Below are 26,002 nucleotides of genomic sequence, written 5' to 3'. Positions count from 1 at the left end.
GAAGAGGGATAGAGCACGGGCCTGGCAAGCGAGCGCTCAGTACATACCGGAGATCACTAGATAACCATCGATAGATAAGCAGTATGCTATAGGGATAGAGCACGGGCCTCCAAGCGAGCGCTCTGTACATACCAGAGACCACTAGATGATAACCATCGATAGATAAGCAGTATGGCATAGGCATAGAGCACGGGCCTGGGAGTCACAAGGTGAAGACTGTGAGCCCCGTTTGGGACAGGGCCTGGCAAGCGAGCACTCAGTACATACCAGAGATCACTAGATAACCATCGATAGATAAGCAGTATGGCATAGGGATAGAGCACGGGCCTGGCAAGCAAGCGCTCATTACATACCAGAGATCACTAGATAAACATCGATAGATAAGCAGTATGGCATAGGGATAGAGCATGGGCCTGGCAAGCGAGCGCTCAGTACATACCAGAGATCACTAGATAATAATTGATAGATAAGCAGTGTGGCATAGGGACAGAGCATGGGCCTGGCAAGCGAGCGCTCAGTACATACCAGAGACCACTAGATGATAACCATCGATTGATAAGCAGTATGGCATAGGGATAGAGCACGGGCCTGGGAGTCACAAGGTTAAGACTGTGAGCCCCGTGTGGGACTGGGCCTGGCAAGCGAGCGCTCAGTACATACCAGAGATAACTAGATAACTATCGATAGATAAGCAGTAGGGAATAAGGAGAGAGCACGGGCCTGGCAAGCGAGCGCTCAGTCCATAACAGAGACCAATAGATGATAACCAGCGATAGATAAGCAGAATGCTATAGGATTAGAGCACGGGCCTGGCAAGCGAGCGCTCAGTACATACCAGAGACCGGTATATAACCATCGATAGAGAAGCAGTATGGCATAGGGATCGAGCACGGGCCCGGGAGTCACAAGGTTAAGACTGTGAGCCCCGTGTGGGATAGGGCCTGGCAAGCGAGCGCTCAGTACATACCAGAGATCACTAGATAACCATCGATAGATAAGCAGTGTGGCATAGGGATAGAACACGGGCCTGGCAAGCGAGCCTTCAGTACATACCAGAGATCACTAGATAACCATCAATAGATAAGCAGTATGGCATAGGGATAGAGCATGGGCCTGGCAAGCGAGCGCTCAGTACATACCAGAGACCACTAGATGATAACCATCGATAGATAAGCAGTATGGCATAGGGATAGAGCAGGGGCCTGGGAGTCACAAGGTTAAGACTGTGAGCCCCGTGTGGGACAGGGCCTGGCAAGCGAGCGCTCAGTACATACCAGAGATCACTAGATAACCATCGATAGATAAGCAGTATGCTATAGGGATAGAGCACGGGCCTGGCAAGCAAGCGCTCAGTACATACCAGAGATCACTAGATAACCATCGATAGATAAGCAGTATGGCATAGGGATAGAGCAGGGACCTGGCAAGTGAGCGCTCAGTACATACCAGAGACCACTAGATGATAACCATCGATAGATAAGCAGTATGGCATAGGGATAGAGGACGGGCCTGGGAGTCACAAGGTTACGACTGTGAGCCCTGTGTGGGACAGGGCCTGGCAAGCGAGCGCTCAGTACATATCAGAGATAACTAGATAACTATCGATAGATAAGCAGTACGCTATAGGGATAGAGCACGAGCCTGGCAAGCGAGCGCTCAGTACATACCAGAGATCAGTAGATAACCATCGATAGATAAGCAGTATGGCATAAGGATGGAGCACGGGCCTCGGAGTCACAAGGTTAAGACTGTGAGCCCCGTGTGGGACAGGGTCTGGCATAGATATAGACTTAAGTGTGTGTGTATATGTATATATATCCAAATGCCTAGTGGCTACAGCCCGGGCTTGGGAGTCAGAGGATCTGGATTCTAATCCTTTCTCCGCCACTCCTCTGCTGTGTGGCCTTGGGAGAGTTGTGGACATGGAGTGTGTCTGTTTATTGTTATATTGGACTCTCCCAAGCCGCCCACTCACCCGGGATTGAGACTGAGCCCCAAGTGGAACGGGGACTGTTGAGAAGCAGCGTGGCTTGGCAGAAAGAACAGGGCCTTGGGAGTCAGAGGTTGTGGGTTCTAATCCCAGCTCTGCCACTTATCAGCGGTGTGACTTTGGGCAAGTCACTGTGAGCTTCTAGACTGTGAACCCACTGTTTCTAGACTGTAAGCCCACTGTTGGGTAGGGACCGTCTCTATATGTTGCCAACTTGGACTTCCCAAGCGCTTAGTACAGTGCTCTGCACACAGTAAGCGCTCAATAAATACGATTGAATGAGTGAATGAAAAGTCACTTCACTTCTCTGTGCCTCAGTTACCTCATCTGGAAAACGGGGGTTAAGACTGTGAACCTCACAGGGGACAACCTGACTAGCTATACCCCACTTCTTAGAACAGTGCTTTGCATATAGTAAGTGCTTAACAAATACCATTATTATTATTTCCAACGCGATTCGCTTGTAACCACTCCAGCGCTTAGTCCAGTGACTAGAACATAGTAAATCCTTAACAAATACCAGAATTGTTGGGTAGGGACCATCTCTATATGTTGCAAACTTGTACTTCCCAAGTGCTTAGTACAGTGCTCTGCACACAGTAAGTGCTCAATAAATATGATTGAATGAATGAATGGTAGTAAGCGGTCAATTAAAAGGATTGATTGACTGATTGTGCTTGCCTGCCTTAGAGGGGGGTACGTTTCTGAACCTTCTCAGGTCTCCTCGACTGCCCATCCCCAAAGGGGCCAGGACCCCCCGTCTCCCTCAGAGACTGGCTGATGGCTTGTAATGTCAGGATGATGGTAACGCGGAGAGAATGGTCGCAGGCTTGGGCCGAGGATGCGTCTCCTAATTTCCATTTGTGGGACGGGACTCATGTGAGCTGGGTGACGGATGCCCGCTCTGTCTCTCCTCCCCACGTCCTCTCTGCCTCTGCTCGCTCTTCACGCTGTCTTCCTCTCCCTCACACACTTTTTTAAGGTATTTGTTACATGCTATGCACTGGCACTGTCATAATAATGATGATATTGGCGATATTTGTTAAGCGCTTGCTATGCAGCAGGCCCTGGACTAAACGCTGTGCCTTCTCTCACACTCAGCTTCTCCTGTCTCTCTCACTGTCTCTGTCTCACCTCTCTCATGTTCTCTGCCCCTGCCCTCTAATAATAATAATAATGATGGCATTTATTAAGCACTTAACTATGTGCAAAGCACTGTTCTAAGCACTGGGGGGGTGTTACAAGTTAATCAGGATGTCCAACGGGGGGCTCACAGGCTTCATCCACATTTTACAGATGAGGGAACTGAGGCCCGGAGAAGTGATGTGACTTGCCCAAAGTCACACAGCTGACAGTTGGCGGAGCTGGAATTTGAACCCATGACCTCTGCCTCCAAAGCCCGGGCTCTTTCCACTGAGCCACACTGCTTTTCTACACTTAGCCTCTCCTGCCTCTCACAATCTGTCTTTCCTCTCCCACTTTCTCCGCTTCCGCTCTCTCTCACGTTTGGCTTCTCCTGTCTCTGACACTCTCTCTGTCTCTCCTCTCTCACATTCTCTACCTCTGCTCTCTCTCACACTCAATTTCTCCTGTCTCTCACACTCCCTCTGCCTCTCCTCTCTCACGTTCTCTACCCCTAGTCTCTCTCACATTCATCTTCTGTGTCTCACACTCTCTCTGTCTCTCCTTTCTCACGTTCTCTGCCTCTGCTCTCTGTCAAACTTGACTTCTCCTGACTCTCATACTCTCCCTTCCTGTCCTCTTGTTCTCTGTCTCTCCTCTCTCTTTCACTCAGCTTCTCCCGTCTCTCACCCTCTCTTGGTCTCTCATGTTCCCTGTCTCTGTCCTCTCTCACACTCAGCTTCTCCTGTCTCTCACATTCTTCCAGCCTCTCCTCTCATGTTCCCTGTCTCTGCTCTCTCGCACACTCACCTTCTCCTGTTTCTCACACTCTCTCTGTCTTTTCTCTCTCATGTTCTCTGCCTCTGCCCTCTCACACATGGCGTCTTCTGTCTCTCACACCCTGTCTCTCCTCACTCACGTTCTCTACCTCTGCTCACACTCAGCTTCTCCTGTCTCTCACACTCTCTCTGTCTCTCCTCTCTCACAGTCTCTGCCTCTGCTCCCTGTCACACTTGATTTCCCCTGACTCTCATACTCTCCCTTTCTCTCCTCACGTTCTCTGCCTCTGTTCTCTTTCACAGTCTCTCAGCTTCTCCTGTCTCTCACACTCTCTGTCTCTCCTCTCTCATGTTCTCCGTGTCTGCTCACACTCACCTTCTCCTGTCTCTCACACTCTCTCTGTTTCTCCTCTCTCACATTCTCTGCCTCTCCTCATTCACACACTCGCCTTCTCCTGTCTCTCTCACACTCTCTCTGTGACTCTCTCTTCTCTTTCAGAGAAGAGAGACTCTCTCCTCTCTTCCAGAGAATCAGCGTGGCTCAGTGGAAGGAGCCTGGGCTTTGGAGTCAGAGGTCATGGGTTCAAATCCCAGCTCCTCCAACTGTCAGCTGTGTGACTTTGGGCAAATCACTTCACTTCTCTGTGCCACAGTGATCTCATCTGGAAAATGGAGATTAAGACTGTGAGCCCTCCCGGGGACAACCTGATCACCTTGTAACCTCCCCAGCACTTAGAACAGTGTTTTGCACATAGTAAGCGCTTAAGAAATACCATCATCATCATCATCTCTGTCTCTCCTCTCTCATGTTCTCTGCCTCTGCTCTCTCTCACAATCTCAGCTTCTCCTGTCTCTCACACTCTCTGTCTCTCCTTTCTCACGTTCTCTGCCTCTGCCCCCATCACACTTGACTTCTCCTGACTCTCATACTCTCCCTTTCCCTCCTCACATTCTCTGCCTCTGCTCTCTCTTACAATCTCAGCTTCTCCTGCCTCTCACACTCTCTCTGTCTCTCCTTTCTCACATTCTCTGCCTCTACTCCCTGTCACACTTGACTTCTCCTGACTCTCATACTCTCCCTTTCCCTCCTCACGTTCTCTGTCTCTGTTCTCTCTCACAATCTCTCGGCTTCTCCCATCTCTCACACTCTCCCTGTCTCTCCTCTCTCACGTTCTCTGCCTCTCCTCACTCACACACTCTCCTTCTCCTGTCTCTCACACTCTCTCTGTCTCTCCTCTCTCATGTTCTCTGCCTCTGCCCTCTCACACACAGCTTCTTCTGTCTCTCACACCCTGTCTCTCCTCACTCATGTTCTCTGCCGCTCACACTCGCCTTCTCCTGTCTCTCACGCTCTCTCAGTTTCTCCTCCCTCTTATTCTCTGCTCCTGCTCCACACTTCAGGCTTCTCCTGTCTCTCACACTCTCTCTGTCTCTCCTTCCTCACGTTCTCTGCCTCTGCTCTCTGTCACACTTGACTTCTCTGGACTCTCACATTCTCCCTTTCTCTCCTCACATTCTCTGCCTCTGCTCTCTCACACTCAGCTTCTCCTGTCTCTCATATCCTCTCTGTCTCCCCTCCATCATATTCTCTACCTCACACATGCTCTGCATTTCCTGTCTCTCACACTCTCTCTGTCTCTCCTCTCACATTCTCTGCCTCTGCTCTCTCTCACACTTGGCTTCTCCTGTCTCTCACGCTCTCTGGGCCTTTCCTCCCTCCTATTCTCTACCTCTGCTCTCTCACGTGGCTTCTCTTGTCTCTCAAACTCTCTCTTCAATAATAATGAATAATAATGTTGGTATTTGTTAAGAAGTGCTTACTGTGTGCCAAGCACTGTTCTAAGTGCTGGGGTAGGATACAAGGTAATCAAGGTTGTCCCACGTGGGGCTCACAGTCTTCATCCCCATTTTACAGGTGAAGGAACTGAGGCCCAGAGAAGTTAAGTGACTTGCCCAAAGTCACACAGCTGACAAGTGGTGGAGCCAGGATTCAAACCCACAATCTCTGACTCCCAAGCCCGGGATCTCTCTTTCTTTCTTCTCTCACACGTCCTGCCTCTCACACTCTCCCTGTCTCTCCTCCGTGATATTCTCGGCCTCTGCTTTCTCAACCTCGACTTCTCCTGTTTTTCACACTCTGTCTCTCTTCTTTCAAATTATCTGCCTCTGCTCTCTCTCATTTGGCTTTTCATGTCTCCCACACTCTCCCTGTCTCTCCTCTCTCAGTCTCTGCTTCTGTCTCGGAATCTCTCAGCTTCTCCTTGGTCTTGGTCCCCACTTTGCAGACGAGAGAACTGAGGCCCAGAGAGGTGGAGTGACTTGCCCAAGGTCACACAGCTGACAGGTGGCGGAGCCGGGATTTGAACCCATGACCTCTGACTCCAGGGCCCAGGCTCTTTCCACTGAGCCATGCTTAAGACTGTGAGCCCCACGTGGGACAATCCGATCACCTTGTATTCTCCCCAGCGCTTAGAACAGTGCTTTGCACATAGTAAGTGCTTAATAAATGCCATTATTATTATTATTATTATTCTCCTGTTTCTCACACTCTCTCGGTCTCTCTTCTTTCACATTCTCTGCCTTTGCTCTCTCTTGTTTGTTTTTTTCCAGTCTCTCACACTCTCCCTGCCTCTCCTCTCTCATGGTCTCTGCTGCTGCCTCTCTCGCAATCTCTCAGCTTCTCCTGTCTCTCACACTCTCTCTGTCTCTCCTCCCTCATATTCTCAAGCAAAAACTCCTCACTGTTGGCTTCAAAGCTTCCCATCACCTTGCCCTTTCTAACCTCACTTCCCTTCTCTCCTCCTCCATCCCAGCCAGCACACTCCGCTCCTCCGGTGCCACCAAACTCCTCACTGGGCCTTGTTCTTCCCTGTCCTACCTCTGGTTTGAATACCCTCCCTCCTCAAATCCGCCAAACAATCACACTTCTGGTGTGTTAGACGCATGATCCCTGCCCTCAGGGAGCTGACGGTCTAATGATCCTTGTGGCCACATGGACCTCAGAGGCGAAGGATGTGGCCAAGGCTTCCTGGGTTGCGGAGATAGTGGTTGGGGAGAGCAAGAAGAGGAACCGCTGAACTCTCCCAAGAGAATGACGCCCATGAGGAAAAAGGGCAAGGGGAAGAGAAGGAGGGAAAGGGATGAAGAACTAAGCCCATCCCTTGATTTTTCTTTCTCCTCAACGTGTAGGCCTCGAAGGGCAGGCAAAATCATTCAGAAGAGCAGTGGGATCTAGTGGAAAGAGCATGGGCTTGGGAGTCAGTTAGTACAGTTTATTTATTTTATTTGTACATATTTATTCTATTTATTTTATTTTGTTAATACGTTTTGTTTTGTTCCCTGTCTCCCCCTTCTAGACTGTGAGCTCATTGTTGGATAGGGACCGGCTCTATATTTTGCCAGCATGTACTTCCCAAGCGCTTAGTCCAGTGCTCTGCACACAGCAAGCGCTCAATAAATACGATTGAACGAATGAATGAATGAACTCCCCTTCAAAGCCCCACTGAAGGCTCACCTCCTCCAGGAGACCTTCCCAGCCTAAGCCCCTCTTTTCCTCTGCTCCCCCCCCACCACCCCGACTTGCTCCCTTTTCTCTACTCCCCCCCAACAGTACCTGTGCATATATGTACAAATTTATAATTCTATTCATTTATATTAATGAGAAGCAGCGTGGCTCAATGGAAAGAGCCCGGGCTTGGGAGTCAGAGGTCATAGGTTCAAATCCCGGCTCCACCAATTGTCAGCTGTGTGACCTTGGGCAAGTCACTTCACTTCTCTGTGCCTCAGTGACCTCATCTGTAAAATGGGGATTAAGACTGTGAGTCCCCCGTGGGACAACATGATCACCTTGTATCCTCCCCAGCACTTAGAACGTGCTTTGCTCATAGTAAGCGCTTAACAAATGGCATTATTATTACTATTATCTTCTAGACTGTGAGCCAGCTGTTGGGTAGGGACCGTCTGTATATGTTGCCAACTTGTGCCTCCCAAGCGCTTAGTCCAGTGCTCTGCACACAGTAAGTGCTCAATAAATACGATTGAATGAATGAATGAATGTGTATATATCTATAATTCTGTTTATTTATATTGATGGTATTGATGCCTGTTTACTTGTTTGATTGCCTGTCTCCCCCTTTCTAGACTGTGAGCCCATTGTGGGCAGGGATTGTCTCTATTCGTTGCTGAATTGTACTTTCCAAGCGCTTAATCCAGTGCTCTGCACACAGTAAGCGATCAATACGATTGAATGAATGAATTCTCTGCCTCTGCTCAGTACCTCTTGACTCTCTCACACTCTATTTCTCTCTCTCTTTCTTTTTCCCAAATGACCTTGGAGTTGAAAAATGAGTTTCTCAAAGAATCAAGGGAAGGAAAATTCCAGAGTGCAAAGGGACTGAGTAGGCTGCCTGATTGATTGGTTTTTGCTTTTCCTGCTGACAGATTTGGTCTTGACGGGTCTACGTGATGCCTCCTCGCTGCCAAAGAAGCTAGCTTATCTGCTCTTACCTTCCATGGCTGCCATTTGTCTCGCTGATTTCCCTCCGGCCTCCCTCCAGGATCCCTCCTGCTGCTGCCCCTCTCGGTTTCCGGAGAGGATGAGGGTCTACTGGCCCAGATTTGGGGGGCGAGCACAGAACTGGGGGCAGGGAGACCCGGGTTCTAATCTCGGCCACGTGCCGGCTGTGTGACCTTGGGCTAGTCGCTTAATAATGATCATAATAATGAAGGTATTTGTTAAGCGCTTACTATGTGCCAAGCACTGTTCTGAGCACCGGGGTAGATACAAGGTAACCAGGTTGTCCCACGTAGCGCTCACAGTCTCAATCCCTATTTACAGATGAGGCAACTGAGGCACAGAGAAGTGAAGTGACTTGCTCAAGGTCACCGAGCAGACAAGTGGCAGGGCTGGGATTTGAACCCACGTCCTCTGACTCCAAAGCCCGGGCTCTTTCCACAGAGCCGTGCTTCTTCTCTGGGTATTGGTGTTGGCTAAAATAAAGAAAAAATTATTTTTATTAAATGATGACAGCAGGGTGGTACCTGGAGAGTTTCCAGTCCTCTACCAGTCTCGACTACAGGGGGGAGAGTCCATTCCTTTCATTCATTCATTCAATAGTATTTATTGAGCACTTACGGTGTGCAGAGCACTGTACTAAGTGCTTGGGAAGTCCAAGTTGACAACATATAGAGATGGTCCCTACCCAACAGCAGGCTCACAGTCTAGAAGGGGGAGACAGACAACAAAACAAAACATATTAACAAAATAAAATAAATAGAATAGTCAATATGTACAAGTAAAATAAGTAGAGTCATAAATCTGTACAAACATATATACAGGGGCTGTGAGGGGGAGAAGGCAGGAGGGCAGGGGGGATGGGGAGGGGGAGAGGAAGGGCAGTGGCTAGCGCTTAGTACAGTGCTCTGCACACAGTAAGCGCTCAATAAATACGATTGATGGTGAGAGGAAGGCCATCTGCTACAAGTCCAAACTCCCCTGTGCTGGGCAGCAGCGGCATGGAAGAGAGTTAAAGGCAGAGACTCGATTTTATAATAATAATAATAATAATAGCATTTATTAAGCACTTACTATGTGCAAAGCACTTTTCCAAGCACTGGGGAGGTTACAAGGTGATCAGGTTGTCTCACGGGGGGCTCACAGACTTCATCCCCATTTGACAGATGAGGTCACTGAGGCCCAGAGAAGTGAAGTGACACCCAGCTGACAAGTGGCGGAGCCGGGATTTGAACCCATGACCTCTGACTCCAAAGCCCGGGCTCTTTCCACTGAGCCACGTGGCTTCTCTGCGCAGGAGGAGGCAGTGGTCAACCACTTCCAGATTTTTCCCGAGAAAACTCCGTGGCTCCACTACCACAGCGATTGCAGATGGAGAGCAGGGCCTTCGGGGAGAGATGCGTCCGTGGCATTGCTATGGGTCGGAGACGACTTGACGGACGGCATAAGACACGAAGAGGTGTTAGGCGCTTACTCTGTGTCAAGCACTGTGCTGGGAACCGGGGGTGGGGGGAGGGACAAGATAATCAGGTAGGACGCGGGCCCTGTTGCACAAGGGGTTACCAGCCCAAGGGGGAGGAAAAAGTAATATCCTGCAGCTGAGGAGGGTGGCCTCAGTTTCCTCATCATCAATCATCATCAATCGTATTTATTGAGTGCTTACTGTGTGCAGAGCACTGTACTAAGCGCTTGGGAAGTACAAGTTGGCAACATATAGAGACAGTCCCTACCCAATAGTGGGCTCACAGTCTAAAAGGGGGCTCACAGTCTAAAAGGGCTCACAGTCTAAAAGTTACAGTCATCTGTAACTTTCCTCAGGATTGTGTCCCATCTGACTACACTGTATCTACCCCAGTGCTTAGCACAGTGTGTGGCATAGAGTAAGTAGTCTAGAAATACTCTGCTCTCTGATCTGTCCCCATTAAGGTTTGTTTTTTTAAAATAATAATAATAATGATGGCATTTATTAATAATAATAATGATGGCATTTATTAAGCGCTTACTATGTGCAAAGCACTGTTCTAAGTGCTGATGCTTACTATGTGCAAAGCACTGTTCTAAGCGCTGGGGAGGTTACAGGGTGATCAGGTTGTCCCACGGGGGGCTCACAGTCTTAATCCCCATTTTACAGATGAGGTCACTGGGGCCCAGAGAAGTGAAGCGACTTGCCCAAAGTCACCCAGCTGACAATTGGCGGAGCCGGGATTTGAACCCATGACCTCTGACTCCAAAGCCCGGGCTCTTTCCATTGAGCCACGCTGCTTCTCTTTGAATGGTATTTGTTCAGCACTTACAATGTGCCAGGTACATCTTTGAGCTCTGGGGTAGATTGAGAAGCAGTGTGGCTCAGTGGAAAGAGCACTGGCTTGGGAGTCAGAGGTCATGGGTTCTAATTCCGGCTCCGCCACGTGTCTACTGTGTGACCTTGGGCAAGTCACTTAACTTCTCTGACCCTCAGTTACCTCATCTGTAAAATGGGGATTAAGACTGGGAGCCCCACGTGGGACAAGCTGATCACCTTGTAGTCCTCTCAGTGCTTAGAACAGTGCTTTGCACATAGTAAGTACTTAACAAATGCCATCACTATTATACAAAGTAATCAGGTTGGCCCCATTCCCTGTCCCACGTGGGGCTCACAGTCTTCATCCCCATTTTACAGATGAGGTATCTGAGGCCCAAAGAATTGAAGTGACTTGCCCAACGTCCCTCAGCAGATAAGCGGCGGAGCCGGGATTAGAACCCAGGTCCTTCCAACTTCCAGCCCCGGGTTCTATCCCTAGGCCCTGCTGCTTCTCAAACACTTGATAATCACCCCCACCCTCAGCTACACAGCACTTATATCTACATAGAGAAGCAGCATGGCTCAGTGGAAAGAGCCCGGACTTGGGAGTCAGAGGTCGTGGGTTCGAATCCCGGCTCCGCCCCTTGTCAGCTGTGTGATTTTGGGTGAGTCACTTCACTTCTCTGGGCCTCAATTCCCTCATCTGGAAAATGGGGATTAAGATTGTGAGCCCCCCGTGGGACAACCCGCTTACCTGGTATCTACCCCTGAGTTTAGAACAGTGTTGGGAACACAGTAAGCGCTTCACAAATACCATTATTAATATTATTATTATATCCTTACACCCTCTCATTTCCTCTCTCTGTAATTTATCATTCAGGACTTGCTCTCTACTTCAAAGTTTACTGAAGGCATGTCTCCTCCAAGAAGCCCTCCTTCACGAAGCTCTCCTTTCTTCTTCTCCAACTCCATTCTGTGCTGCTCTTACTTGCTCCCTTTATTCATCCTCCCTCCCAACCCCACAGCACATATGTCTAGATCTGTAATGTATTTATTTATTTATTTAAGTATATTAATGTCAGTTTCCCCCTCTAGACTGTGAGCTGGTTGTGGGCAAGGAATGTGTCTGTTGTTGTACTGCAATAATAATAGTAATAATAGTAATGATGGCATTTATTAAGCACATATTATGTGCAAAGCACTGTTCTAAGCGCTGGGGAGGTTACAAGGTGATCAGGTGGTCCCACGGGGGGCTCATGGTCTTCATCCCCATTTTCCAGATGAGGTCACTGAGGCCCAGAGAAGTGAAGTGACTTGCCCAAAGTCACACAGCTGACAATTGGCAGAGCAGGGATTTGAACCCATGACCTCTGACTCCAAAGCCCGGGCTCTTTCCACTGAGCCATGCTGCTTCTCTCCCAAGTGCTTAGTACAGTGCTCTGCATACAGTAAGCGCTCAATAAATGCAGTTGACTGACTGCCTGACTAGTAGGAGAAGCAATAGTAGCAGTAGTAGTAGGTCATGGGTTCTAATCCCAGCTCCGCCACTTCAATCAATCAATCAATCAATCGTATTTATTGAGCGCTTACTGTGTGCAGAGCACTGTACTAAGCGCTTGGGAAGTACAAGTTGGCAACATATAGAGACAGTCCCTACCCAACAGCGGGCTCACAGTCTAAAAGGGGGAGACAGAGAACAAAACCAAACATACTAACAAAATAAAATAGACTAGATATGTACAAGCAAAATAAATAGAGTAATAAATATGTACAGACATATATACATATATACAGGTGCTGTGGGGAAGGGAAGGAGGTAAGATGAGGGGGATGGAAAGGTGGACGAGGGGGAGAGGAAGGAAGGGGCTCAGTCTGGGAAGGCCTCCTGGAGGAGGTGAGCTCTCAGTAGGGCCTTGAAGGGAGGAAGAGAGCGAGCTTGGCGGATGCGGGGAGGGGGGGCATTCCAGGCCAGGGGGTGTATGGCGGATGTGTAGCGGGCCAAAAGCGAGTAAAATTGAGGAGCTGGATGTTCCCCAATACTGCAGGTGCCAGATCCAATTTTTCTCATAAAACCGAGTAACTAAGCAGAAGCCATCATGAGGCCAAAATGAAAAGGTTCTGCTGAAGCGGGAGCCAGCCGAGACTAGATGGCTCCATCTTCACGCCTCCTAAAGATGATTTCTTCCTTTGCCATCGGCAGGCATTGACTGAAAACGTTTGTCTGTGGGGTGTGAGGAAACCAATCCAATAATCTGTTTTTAACGTCCAATTCCTCCTCTAAACTCCCTGTGGGCAGGGGTCCCATCTACCAACTCTGTTGGAGCGTACCCTCCCGAGCGTTTTGTGCGGGGCTCTCCACAAAGCAAGCGAGCGCTCAGTACATACCAGAGATCAATCGATAACCATCGATAGATAAGCAGTATGGCATAGGGAGAGAGCACAGGCCTGGGAGACACAAGGTGTGCTGGCATTTGTCCGCTGCATGACCTTGGGCGAGTCACTTAACTCCTCTGTGCCACTTGTCTCCTGTGGGACCTTGGGCAAGTCACTTCACCTCTCTGTGCCTCGGTTCCCTCATCTGTGAAATGGGGATGGAGACTGTGAGCCCCACGTGGGACCCCCTGATGACCTTGTATCTCCCCCAGTGCTTAGAACAGTGCTTGGCACATAGTAAGCGCTTAACAAGTACCACAATTATTATTATTAGTAGTAGCAGTAGCATTTATTTATTAGTAGCAGTGTTCTGCCCCGGCTGCTTGGGAAATACAGATGAAACAAATGACACATTTGCTGCCCACAAGGAGTTTATACTTGAACGGGGCACATAAACCTTAAAATGTTGCCAACATAAGTAGTCAAAATAAACGTATTGACCCGACATATACTCACCACACAGCAGGAAAGCTGTGGAGCTGGGATTAGAAACCCAAGATTCCTGGGTTTTCATTTTTCATCATGCCTCAGTTTCCTTATCTGTAAAGTGGCGACTAGCTACCCATTCTCCTTCTCCCTAAGACAGTGAGGCGCGGGGACTGTGTCCGATGGGCTTATATTGTTTCTAGCCCAGTGCTTTGCACACAGTCAGAGTTTAACACACACCATCATTATTACTATTACTATTTTTAATTATAATTAAAAATATAATCATTATAATTTATATTAATTAATTATATTATATTAAATATATCAATATATTATATTATATTTATAATTACTACTATTACTATTACTATTACTACTATTGAAAAGCAGCATGGTGTAATAATAATAATAATAATAATGGCATTTGTTAAGCGCTTACTATGTGCAAAGCACTGTTCTAAGCGCTGAAGCACTGTTCTAAGCGCTGTAGCAGTTAGAGCATGGGCTGGAAGATTGTGGGTTCTAGTCTCGGCTCCACCACTTGTCTGCTGAGTTACCTTGGGCAAGTCACTTCACTTCTCTTGTACTTCCCAAGCGCTTAGTACAGTGCTCTGCACACAGTAAGCGCTCAATAAATACAATTGATTGATTGATTCTCTGGACCTCAGTTCCCTCATCTGTAAAATGGGGATTGAGACTGTGGGACAGGGACTGTGTCCAACACGATTTGCTTGTATCCACCCCAGCGCTTAGAGCAGTGCCTGGCACAAAGTAAGCGCTTAAAAAATACCATTATTATTATTATCATTATTAGTATTATTATTATTTACCAATGATTGGTCAACCAAACAGGAGGGCCTATGAGAAGCGATGTAGCCTAGTGGAGAGAGCCTGGGCATCAGAAGGACCTGGGTTCTAATTCTGACTCCACCACTCCAGTCAGCCAGTTAGTTATATTTACTGAGCTCTTACTGCATGCAGAGCATTGCAGTAAGCGCTTGGGAGAGTACAATCATTTCGCTTCTCTGGGCCTCAGTTCCCTCATCTGTCAAATGGGGATGAAGACTGTGAGCCCCATGGGGGACAATTTGATTACCTTGCATGTCCCCCAGTGCTTAGAACAGTGCTTGGCACATAGTAAATGCTTAACAAATATAATGGCATTTATTAAGCACTTACTATGTGCCAAGCATTCATTCATTCATTCAATCGTAAGCAGCGTTCTAAGCGCTGGGGAGGTTACAAGGTGATCAGGTTGTCCCATGGGGGGCTCACAGTCTTCATCCCCATTTTACAGATGAGGTCACTGAGGCACAGAGGAGTTAAGTGACTCGCCCTGTCACACACCAGGCAAGTGGTGGAGCGCTTAGAACAGTGCTTGGCACATACTACGTGCTTAACAAATGCCATCATCATTATTATTACAATTTAACAACATCAGAGACATTCATTCATTCATTCAATCGTATTTATTGAGCACTTACTGTGTGCAGAGCACTGTACTAAGCACTTGGGAAGTCCAAGTCGGCAACATCTAGAGACGGTTCCTACCCAACAGCGGGCTCGCAGTCTAGAATGGGGAGAAAGACAACAAAACAAATTAACAAAATAAAATAAATAGAATAAATATGTACAAGTAAAATAGAGTAATAAATATGTACAAACATGCTTACATATATACAAGTGCTGTGGGGAGGGGAAGGAGGTAAGGCAGGGGGATGGGGAGGGGGATTTCATTTATTCATTCATTCAATTGTATTTATTGAGCGCTTACTGTGTGCAGAGCGCTGTAGTAAGCGCTTGGGAAGTACAAGTTGGCAACATCTAGAGATGGTCCCTACCCAACAGCGGGCTCACAGTCTAGAAGGGGGGGACAGAGAACAAAACAAAACATATTAACAAAATAAAATAAATAGAATAAATATGTAAAAATAAAATCAATCAATCAATCAATCAATCAATCGTATTTATTGAGCGCTTACTATGTGCAGAGCACTGTACTAAGCGCTTGGGAAGTACAAATTGGCATCACATATAGACAGTCCCTACCCAACAGTGGGCTCACAGTCTAAAAGGGGGAGACAGAGAACAGAACCAAACATACCAACAAAATAAAATAAGTAGGATAGAAATGTACAAGTAAAATAAATAAATAAATAAATAAATAGAGTAATCAATACGTATTCCCTGTCCACAAGGAGCTGACAGTCTAGAAGGAGAGACGGGCATGAAAAGAAATGAATAAATGAGGGATCTGGACGTAAGTGGCGTGGGGCTGGGAGGGGGAATGAATGAATGAATAAAGGGAGCGAGTCAGGATGACCTGGAAGGGAGTGGAAGAAGAGGAAAGGAGGGCGCAGTCAGGGAAGGCCTCTAGGAGGAGGAGATGGGCGATCAATAAGGCTTTGAAGAAGGGGAGAGTCATTGTCTGTGGGATTTGAGGAGGGAGGGCGTCCCAGGCCAGAGGCAGGACATTGGCCAGGGGTTGGTGGCTAGACAGATGAGACTGAGGGACAGTTGGCTGGTACGCTTGTCTACTATGTGACTTTGGGCAAGCAGCGTGGCTCAGTGGAAAGAGCCCGGGCTTTGGAGTCAGAGGTCATGGGTTTAAATTCCCGGCTCCGCCAACTGTCAGCTGGGTGACTTTGGGCAAATCACTTAACTTCTCTGTGCCTCAGTTACCCTCATGTGTATAATGGGGATTAAAACTATGAGCCCCCCGTGGGACAACCTCCCCAGCACTTAGAACAGTGCTTTGCACATAGTAAGTTCTTAATAAATGTCATTATTATGATTATTATTATGTTACTTCACTTCTCTGGGCCTCAGTTCCCTCATCTGTAAAATGGAGATGAAGACTGTGACCCCCACATGGGCCAGGGACTTTGTCCAACCTGATTGCCTTGTATCTCCCCCAGCACTTAGAACAGTGCCTGGAACATAGTAGGGGCTTAACAAATACCATTATTATTATCGTTATTACTTGAGTTCTAACCCCGACTTAGCCATTTGTCTGCTACGTGACCTTGGGCAAGTCAGCGCGGCTCAGTGGCAAGAGCCTGGGCTTGGGAGTCAGAGGTCGTGGGTTCTAATCCCTGTGCCGCCTCTTAGGAGAAACAGCGTGGCTCAGTGGAAAGAGCCCGGGCTTTGGAGTCAGAGGTCATGGGTTCAAAGCCCAACTCCGCCAATTGTCAGCTGTGTGACTTTGGGCAAGTCACTTCACTTCTCTGGGCCTGAGTTCCCTCATCTGTAAAATGGGGATTAAGACTGTGAGCCCCTCGTGGGACAACCTGATCACGTTGTTTCCTCCCCAGCGCTTAGAACAGTGCTTTGCACATAGTAAGTGCTTAATAAATGCCATCATTATTTATTTATTTATTATTTGTCTGCTGGGTGACCTTGGGCAAGTCACTTCACTTCTCTGTGCCTCAGTTCCCTCATCTGGAAAATGGGAATGAAGCCTGTGAGCCCCACGTGGGGCAACCTGCTTACCTTGTATAATAATAATGGCATTTGTTAAGCGCTTACTATGTGCAAATTACTGTTCTAAGCACTGGGGAGGTTACAAGGTGATCAGGTTGTCCCACGTGGGGCCCACAGTCTTAATCTCCCTTTTCCAGATGAGGTCACTGAGGCCCAGAGAAGTGAAGTGACTTGCCCAAAGTCACCCAGTTGACAATTGGCGGAGCCGGGATTTGAATCCATGACTACTGATTCCAAAGCCTGGGCTCTTTCCACTGAGCCACGCTGCTTCTCTGTAACCACCCCACAGAGTTTAGAACAGTGCTGGGCACACAGTAAGCGCTTAGCAAACAAGAGAAGCAGCGTGGCTCAGTGGAAACAGCCTGGGCTTTGGAGTCAGAGGTCATGAGTTCAAACCCCGACTCCGCCAATTGTCAGCTGTGTGACTTTGGGCAGGTCACTTGACTTCTCTGTGCCTCGTTTCCTCACCTGTAAAATGGGGATGAAGACTGTGAGCCCCCCGTGGGACAACCTGATCACCTTGTAACCTCCCCAGCGCTTAGAACAGTGCTTGGCACATAGTAATCGCTCAATAAATATGATTGAGGGAATGAAAAAATGCCATCATCATCATCAGTGACCTCACCTGTGACGGGGAGGAGCGGTCGGGGCTGTTCCAGGCCAGCGGTGAGGGAACTGAGGCCCAGAGAAGTCAAGTGTATTGCCCAAGGTCACACAGCTGACAAGTGGTGGAGTCGGGATTGGAATCCAGAACCTTCTGACTCCCAGCCCGGGCTCTTTCCACTAAGAGCACCAGCACGTCCGTTACAACCTGCTGCAGGATGAGTGGGTGCTCGTGTCCGCGCACCGCATGAGGCGGCCCTGGCAGGGGCAGCTGGAGCCCCCAGTCCCTGAGAACATCCCTCGCCACGATCCCAGTAACCCCCTCCACATGGGCCAATGGGGAGGTCAACCCTCTCTACGAGAGCACCTTCCTCTTTGACAATGACTTCCCTGCCCTGCAACCTGACGCCCCCAGCCCTGGACCCAGTGGCCACCCCCTCTTTCGGGCAGAACCAGCTCGTGGAGTTTGTAAGGTCCTGGTGTTTCCACCCGTGGTCAGACATCACTCTGCCCCTCGTGTCCGTCCCCGAGATCCGGACTGTCATCGACACGTGGGCCAAGGTTGGGGGGAACCTGGGCGCTGAGTATCCCTGGGTTCAGATCTTTGAGAACAAAGGAACCATGATGGGCTGTTCGAACCCCCATCCTCACTGCCAGGTGTGGGCCAGTAGCTTCCCGCCGGATGTGCCCCGGCGGGAGGAGAAGAACCAGCGGGAATACCTGAGTCGTCACAGAGAGCCGCTGCTGCTGGCATACGGGCGCCAGGAGGCCCAGAGGAAGGAGCGGCTGGTGCTAGCCAACGAGGACTGGCTCGTGTTGGTGCCCTACTGGGCCGCGTGGCCCTTCCGGACCCTGCTGCTGCCCCGGCGCCATGTACTGAGACTACAGGATCTGCAGCCAGGGGAACGCGACAGCCTAGCCGCTATCATGAAGCAGCTCTTGACCAAGTATGACAACTTGTTTGAGACTTCGTTTCCGTATTCGATGGGCTGGCACGCCCAGCCCGCACCCTCCGCTCCTCCGCCGCTAATCTCCTCACTGTGCCTCGTTCTCACCTGTCCCGCCGTTGACCCCGGCCCACGTCCTCCCCCTGGCCTGGAATGCCCTCCCTCCGCACATCCGCCAAGCTCGCTCTCTTTCTCCCTTCAAAGCCCTACTGAGAGCTCACCTCCTCCAGGAGGCCTTCCCAGACTGAGCCCCCTCCTTCCTCTTCCCCTCCTCCCCCTCCCCATCGCCTTACCTCCTTCCCCTCCCCACAGCACATGTATATATGCTTGTACGTATTTATTACTCTATTTTATTTGTATATATTTATTCTATTTATTTTATTTTGTTAATATGTTTTGTTTTGTTCTCTGTCTCCCCCTTCTAGACTGTGAGCCCGCTGTTGGGTAGGGACCGTCTCTATATGTTGCCAACTTGTACTTCCCAAGTGCTTAGTACAGTGCTCTGCACATAGTAAGCGCTCAATAAATACGATTGAATGAATGAATGAATGTAAAATGGGGATGGAGACTGTGAGCCCCACATGGGACAACCTGATCACCTTGTAACCTCCCCAGTGCTTAGAACAGTGCTTTGCACCTAGTAATCGCCCAACAAATACGATTGAATGAATGAATGAACAAATGCCATCATCATCATCATGACTTCTCTGGGCCTCAGTGACCTCATCTGTAAAATGGGGATGGAGACTGTGAGCCCCACATGGGACAACCCCACCACCCCCCCGCCTTACCTCCTTCCCCTCCCCACAGCACCTGTGTGTATGTATACATGTTTGCACGTATTTATTACTCTATTTATTTATTTACTTTACTTGTACATATTTATTCTATTTATTTTATTTCGTTAATACGTTTTGTTTTGTAGTCTGTCTCCCCCTTCTAGACCGTGAGCCCGCTGTCGGGTAGGGACCGTCTCTAGATGTTGCCAACTTGGACTTCCCAAGCGCTTAGTAGAGAAGCAGCGTGGCTCAGTGGAAAGAGCCCGGGCTTTGGAGTCAGAGGTCACGGGTTCAAATTCCACCTCTGCCACTTGTCAGCTTGGTGACTTTGGGCCAGTCACTTCACTTCTCTGGGCTTCAGTTCCCTCATCTGGAAAATGGGGATGAAGACTGTGAGCCCCCCGTGGGACAACCTGATCACCTTGTAACCTCCCCAGCGCTTAGAACGGTGCTTTGCACATAGTAAGAGCTTAATAAATGCCATAATTATTATTATTATTATTGTGGTACAGTGCTCGGCACACAGTAAGTGCTCAATAAATCATCATCATCATCATCAATCGTATTTATTGAGCGCTTACTATGCGCAGAGCACTGTACTAAGCGCTTGGGAAGTACAAATTGGCAACATATAGAGACGGTCCCTACCCAACAGTGGGCTCACAGTCTAAAAGGGGGAGACAGAGAACAAAACCAAACATACTAACGATTGAATGAATGAATTGACAACCTGATGACCTTATATCCACCCCAGCGCTTAGTACAGTGCCTGGCACATAGTAGGGGCTAAAGCAGTACCGTTATAAAGCAAAATAAACCAACCAAAGAATGAATACAAATACAAAATGCGGGCCCTGGTAGCAGTGAGGCCCGCGGTACATCCTCCTGCCTGACGCTTTACGACAATGTGGCCGGCGAGGCGCCCGCCCGCCGTCCTGCTTTACGGCAGTGTGGCCCTCGGCGCGACGGGGCACCCCGCCCGCCTTCGTGGTTTACGGCAGTGTGGCCCTCAGCGCGGCGGCCGCCCGCCCGTGCGCTTTACGGCAGTGTGGCTTGTCGCGCGGCGGTTTTACGACGGCGCCGCCGCGTGTTTACGGCAGCGGGCGTCGGGCTTGCTTGGGGTTCGGGGCAGCAGGTATGGACGTGGGCGAGCTCCTAAGCTACCAGGTGAGGCCCCACCCCCGACCTCTCACCCCTGACCCCTGACCGGCCCCCTCCCCCGGGCCCCTCCTCAGCCCTGGCCCCCTGACCCATCTCTCCCTCTCCCCCATCCATCCCTCCATCCATCCCTCCATCCCTCCCTCCTTCCCTCCCTCCCTCCCTCCCTCCCTGTCCCCCATCCCTCCCTCTCCCCATAATCTCCTCCTTCCCCCGTCTCACTGTCCCCATAATCTTCCTCTTCCCCGTTTCTCCTTCTCCCCATAATCTCCCTCAACCCAAGATCTCCCTCTCCCCATAATCTCTCTCTTTCCCCAGTCTCCCTCTCCCCATAATTTTCCTCCCCCCATAATCTCCTCCTCCCCCCATCTCCCTCTCCCCATAATCTCCCTCTCCCCCGATCTCGCCCTCTCCCCATCTCTCCCTCTCCCCCATCTCTCCGTCTCCCCCATCTCTCCGTCTCCCCATCTCTCCCTCTCCCCCATCTCTCCCTCTCCCCCCATAATCTCCCTCTCCCCCATCTCTCCTTCTCCCCATAATCTCCCCCTCTCCCCAATCTTCCTCTCCCCATAATCTTCCTCTCCCCATAATCTCCTCCTCCCCCAACATCTTCTTCTCCCCATAATCTCCCTCTCTCTCCAATGTCCCTCTCCCCTACATCTCTCCCTTTCCCCATAATCTCCCCCTCCCCATAACCTTCCTCTTCTTAAAGTCTTCCTCTCCCCCAGTGTCCCTCTTCGTCCAAATCTCCCTCTCTGTCCAAATCTCCCTCTCCATCCAAATCTCCCCCTGCCCCCAGTGCCCCTCTCCCCCCAGTGCCCCCTCCCCCCAGTGCCCCTCTCCCCCCAGTGTCCCTCTTCCCCCAGTGTCCCTCTCCCCGCAGTGCCCCTCTCCCCCCAGATGTCCCTCTCCCCCAGTCTTCCTCTTCCCCCGGTGTCCCTCTCCCCCCAGATGTCCCTCTTTCCCAATGTCCCCCCCTCCCCCAGGCCCCTTTCCGCCTGGGCCCACCTCTCCCCCAGATCCTCCCCGTGCCCCAGCCTCCCTCCGCCCCCACCCCTAGCCCACCTCCCTCTTCTCCGTGACCCACGTCTCCCCCATCCCCACCCTCCCTCTGGCCTGACCCCTTCCCCCCGACCTCCATCCCCCAACTCCCCTCCTCCCCACCCCTCTGCCTTTTCTTTCCTTCCACTTCTGTCCACCCTTCAAAATATGTTCAAGACCCTCCCCTCGTGGTGGTGGTGGTGACAGGGGGTGGGCGGTTGTGGGAGAAGACCAGAGTCTGAGAGGGCGATGGGGAGGGGGCTTTGGAGAGGCAAGGGTGGTCCCCCCGCTTTCCCCCTTCACATCTGAACCTCCTCTTATGGGACAGACCACCACTCTCCCTGCCTTCATTAAGGTGACATCTCCTCCAGGAGGCCTTCCCTGATGAAGCCCTCTTTTCCCCAGCTCCCTCTCCCTTCTGCGTCGTCTGTGTAATAATAATAATGGCATTTATTAAGCACTTATTATGCACAAAGCACTGTTCTAAGTCCTGGGGAGGTTACAAGGGGATCAGGTTGTCCCACGGGGGGCTCACAGTCTTAATCCCCATTTTACAGATGAGGGAACTGAGGCCCAGAGAAGTGAAGTGACTTGCCCAAAGTCACCCAGCTGACAATTGGCAGAGCCGGGATTCGAACCCATGACCTCTGACTCCAAAGCCCGGGCCCTTTCCACTGAGCCACGCTGCTTCTCTGCGTACTTGGATCAGTACCCTTTGGGTACTTGGTTTTCCCGCAACCCTCAGCCCCACAGAAACTTATATCCAAAGTCATCATTTACTTATTGATATTAATGCCTATCCCCCCTTAGACTGCCAACCTTAGAGAAGTAGTGTGGCTCAGTGGAAAGAGCCGGACTTTGGAGTCAGAGGTCGTGGGTTCAAATCCCGGCCCTGCCAACTGCCAGCTGTGTGATTTTGAGCAAGTGACTTCACTTCTCTGGGCCTCAGTGACCTCATCTGGAAAATGGGGATCAAGACTGAGCCCCCCGTGGGACAACCTGATCACCTTGTAACCTCCCCAGCACTTAGAACAGTGTTTTGCACATAGTAAGCGCTTAGTAAATGCAATCATTATCATCATTATTAACTCGTGGGCAGGGAATGTGTCTGCCAATTCGGCTTGATTATGCTCTCCCAAGTGCTTAGTCCAGTGCTCTGCACACAGTAAGCGCCCAATAAATACAACTGAGTGAATGAATGAATGAAATACCTTTGGTTAGCGAGAGCAGCGATGTTATTTACTGAGTGCCTGCTGAGGGCAAGGGACTGTAGGAAGCACCGGGGAGAGCCCAAAAGCAGCCCGAGAAGTAACTTTTTGTGGTATATAAATAATAATAATAATAATGGTGGTATTTGTTAAGTGCTTACTATGTGCAAAGCACTGTTCTAAGCGCTGGGGGGGATACAAGGTGATCAGGTTGTCCCACGGGGGGCTCACAGTTTTAATCCCCATTTTACAGATGAGGTAACTGAGGCACAGAGAAATTAAGTGGCTTACTCAAGGTCACCCAGCTGACAAGTGGCAGAGCGGGGATTCGAACCCGTGACCTCTGACTCCCAAGCCCGGGCTCTTTCCACCGAGCCACGCTGCTCAAATGCCTACTATATGCCGGACTCTGTACTAAGTACTGGGGTAGGTCCAAGTTAATCGGGTTGGAGACGGTCCTTGTCCCGCATGGGGCTCACACTCTTAACTCCCATTTTACGGATGAGGGAACTGAGGCCCACTGAAGCGACTTGCCCAGGGTCACCCAGCAGACGAGCGGCGGAGCCGGGCGGGATGAGACCCCGGGTCTCTCCGATTCCCGGGCCCGGGAGCTACCCACTGGGCCACCCTACGCCTCCGACTCGTTGGATCGTGCGGGGCGGGGAGGCGGATGCTCCCCTGGGAGCGGAGAGGAGTCAGCACACAGCTGGTTTGGAAATGGGATAAGATTTGCGGAGGCCTTGTTATCCAGAGATTAGGGGAATGAATCTTCATCGAGCCAAGGAAAATAGCCCGTAACGTCGGGAGACATACGCCAATTCAGCCGATTATGCCGTACTTGGTTAGTAAACCCCCAGAAGCGCCTTTTCCTAGGGAGAGAAGGGAAAGCCCCTTGTATGCGGAAAGTTGGTTTTTTTGGTTTTGGTTTGTGGTGTGAATCAATCAATCAATCAATCGTATTTATTGAGTGCTTACTGTGTGCAGAGCACTGGACTAAGCACTTGGGAAGTAGAAGTTGGCAACGTATAGAGACAGGCCCTACCCAACAATGGACTCACAGTCTAAAAGGGGGAGATGGAGAACAAAACCAAGCATACTAACAAAATAAAATAAATAGAATAGATATGTACAAGTAAAATAAATAAATAGAGTAATAAATATGTACAAGCATATATACATACATACAGGTGCTGTGGGGAAGCGCTTACTATGCGTGGCTCAGTGGAAAGAGCCCGGGCTTTGGAGTCAGAGGTCATGGGTTCTAATCCCGGCTCCGCCAATTGTCAGCTGGGTGACTTTGGGCGAGTCACTTCGCTTCTCTGGGCCTCAGTGACCTCATCTGTCAAATGGGGATGAAGACTGTGAGCCCCCCGTGGGACAACCTGATCACCTTGGAACTTCCCCAGTGCTTAGGACAGTGCTTTGCACATAGTAAGCGCTTACTAAATGCCATTATTATTATTACTATGTACCAGACCCTGTACTGAGCGCCAGGCTCATCAGGTTGGACTCCGTCCTTGTCCCCCGTGGGGCTCAGTCTTCATCCCCATTTGAAAGATGAGGGAACCGAGGCCCGGAGAAGTTTTCTTTTGTTGGCCATCTCCCCCTTCTAGACAGTCAGCCCGCTTTTGGGTAGGGACCGTCTCTATCTGTTGCCGATTTGTACTTCCCAAGCGCTTAGTCCAGTGCTCTGCACATGGTAAGCGCTCAATAAATACGACTGAATGAATGAATGAAAAAAAGTTAATCAGATTGGACCGTGAGCCCCACGTGGGACAACCTGATCACCTTGTATCCTCCCCAACGCTTAGAACAGTGCTTTGCACAGTCATTCATTCATTCATTCAATCGTATTTATTGAGCGCTTACTGTGTGCAGAGCTCTGGACTAAGCACTTGGGAAGTCCAAGTTGGCAACATCTAGAGACGGTCCCTGCCCAACAGCGGGCTCACAGTCTAGAAGGGGGAGACAGAGAACAAAACAAAATATATTAACAAAATAAAATAAATAATAGAGTAATAAATACCTACAGACATATATACAGGTATATATGTGGCTCTTTCCACTGAGCCACGCTGCTCCTCTACTACAGTTATCAGGGCAGGATAGGAGAAGTGCTGGGATTAACATGAGAGCAGTTTACGACTTGACAGCGTACGACAAGTTTTGGATACAGATGGAAGGGCGGATTTTAGCGATGTGGTGAAGGTCAGACCGACAGGATTTAGTGACAGATTGAATATGTGGGTTGAATGAGAGAGAAGTTGAGGATGATGCCAAGGATACAGGCATGGGAGATGGGGAGGATGGTGGGTGGGGGGAACGGGATTTGGGTGGGAAGATGAGGAGCTCTGCTTTGGCTATGTTAAGTTTGAGGTGTCGGGCGGACGTCCAAGTAGAGACGTCTCGAAGGCAGGAGGAAACGCGAGACCGCAGAGGGGGAGAGAGATCAGGGCTGGAGATGCGGATTTGGGAATCATCCGCATAGAGGTGGGAGTTGAAGCCGTGGGAGCGAATGAGTTCTCCAAGGGAGTGGGGGGAGATGGAGAAGAGACGGGGACCCAGAAGTGAACCTGGAGGGATTCCCAACTGTAATGGGGTGGGAGGCGGAGGGGGAGCCCCCGAAAGAGACGCAGAATGAGCGGCCAGAAAGGTAGGAGGAGAACCGGGAGAGGACGGTGTCTGTGAAGCCGAGGTTGGATAATGCTTCCAGGAGAAGGGGCTGGTCCGCGGTGTCCAAGGCATCCGAGAAGTGGAGGAGGATGAGGATGGAGTTGGATTTGGCGAGAAGGAGATCACCGGTGACCTTTGAGAGGGCAGTTTCTCCCCCTTTTAGACTGTGAGCCCACTGTTGGGTAGGGACTCTCTCTATATGTTGCCAATTTGTACTTCCCAAGCGCTTAGTACAGTGCTCTGCACATAGTAAGCGCTCAATGAATACGATTGATGATGATGATGACGGAAACCAGACCGGAGGGGGTCGAGGAGAGAATTGGAGGAGACGGGGTGGAGAAGACTCGCTCGAGGAGTTTGGAGAGGAAGGGTAGGAGGGCGATGGGGCGATAACTCAAGGGGACCATGGGGTCAAGGGTTTTTTTTTTGTCTGAATAGCAGAGACATGACAGTGTTTGAAAGCAGTGGGGAAGAAGCCATCGGAGAGCACTGTTCTAAGCGTCTGGGAGGGTCCAATCCAACAGAATTGGTAGACACGTCCCCCGCCCACAACAAGCTGACCG

The 26,002-nt window shown here is 50.0% G+C and overlaps 1 protein-coding gene and 1 pseudogene across 1 annotated transcript in view; both read left to right on the top strand.

Annotated features, from left to right (window-relative positions):
• Positions 1-20,252, top strand: part of LOC119931430 — a 75,988-nt pseudogene extending 55,736 nt beyond the window's left edge.
• Positions 20,253-20,446: 194 nt separating this feature from the next.
• Positions 20,447-26,002, top strand: part of CTNNBL1 (catenin beta like 1) — a 51,964-nt gene continuing 46,408 nt past the window's right edge. Inside the window, exon 1 of the mRNA XM_038750177.1 lies at positions 20,447-20,526. Within this exon, the coding sequence (XP_038606105.1) occupies positions 20,497-20,526 (30 nt within the window). The 5' untranslated portion in view covers positions 20,447-20,496. The remainder of the gene's footprint in view (positions 20,527-26,002) is intronic.

This window comes from Tachyglossus aculeatus, chromosome 8 (genome assembly GCF_015852505.1).
Source record: "Tachyglossus aculeatus isolate mTacAcu1 chromosome 8, mTacAcu1.pri, whole genome shotgun sequence".
Taxonomy (NCBI): domain Eukaryota; kingdom Metazoa; phylum Chordata; class Mammalia; order Monotremata; family Tachyglossidae; genus Tachyglossus; species Tachyglossus aculeatus.
This window is presented reverse-complemented; position numbering and strand designations above follow the sequence as displayed.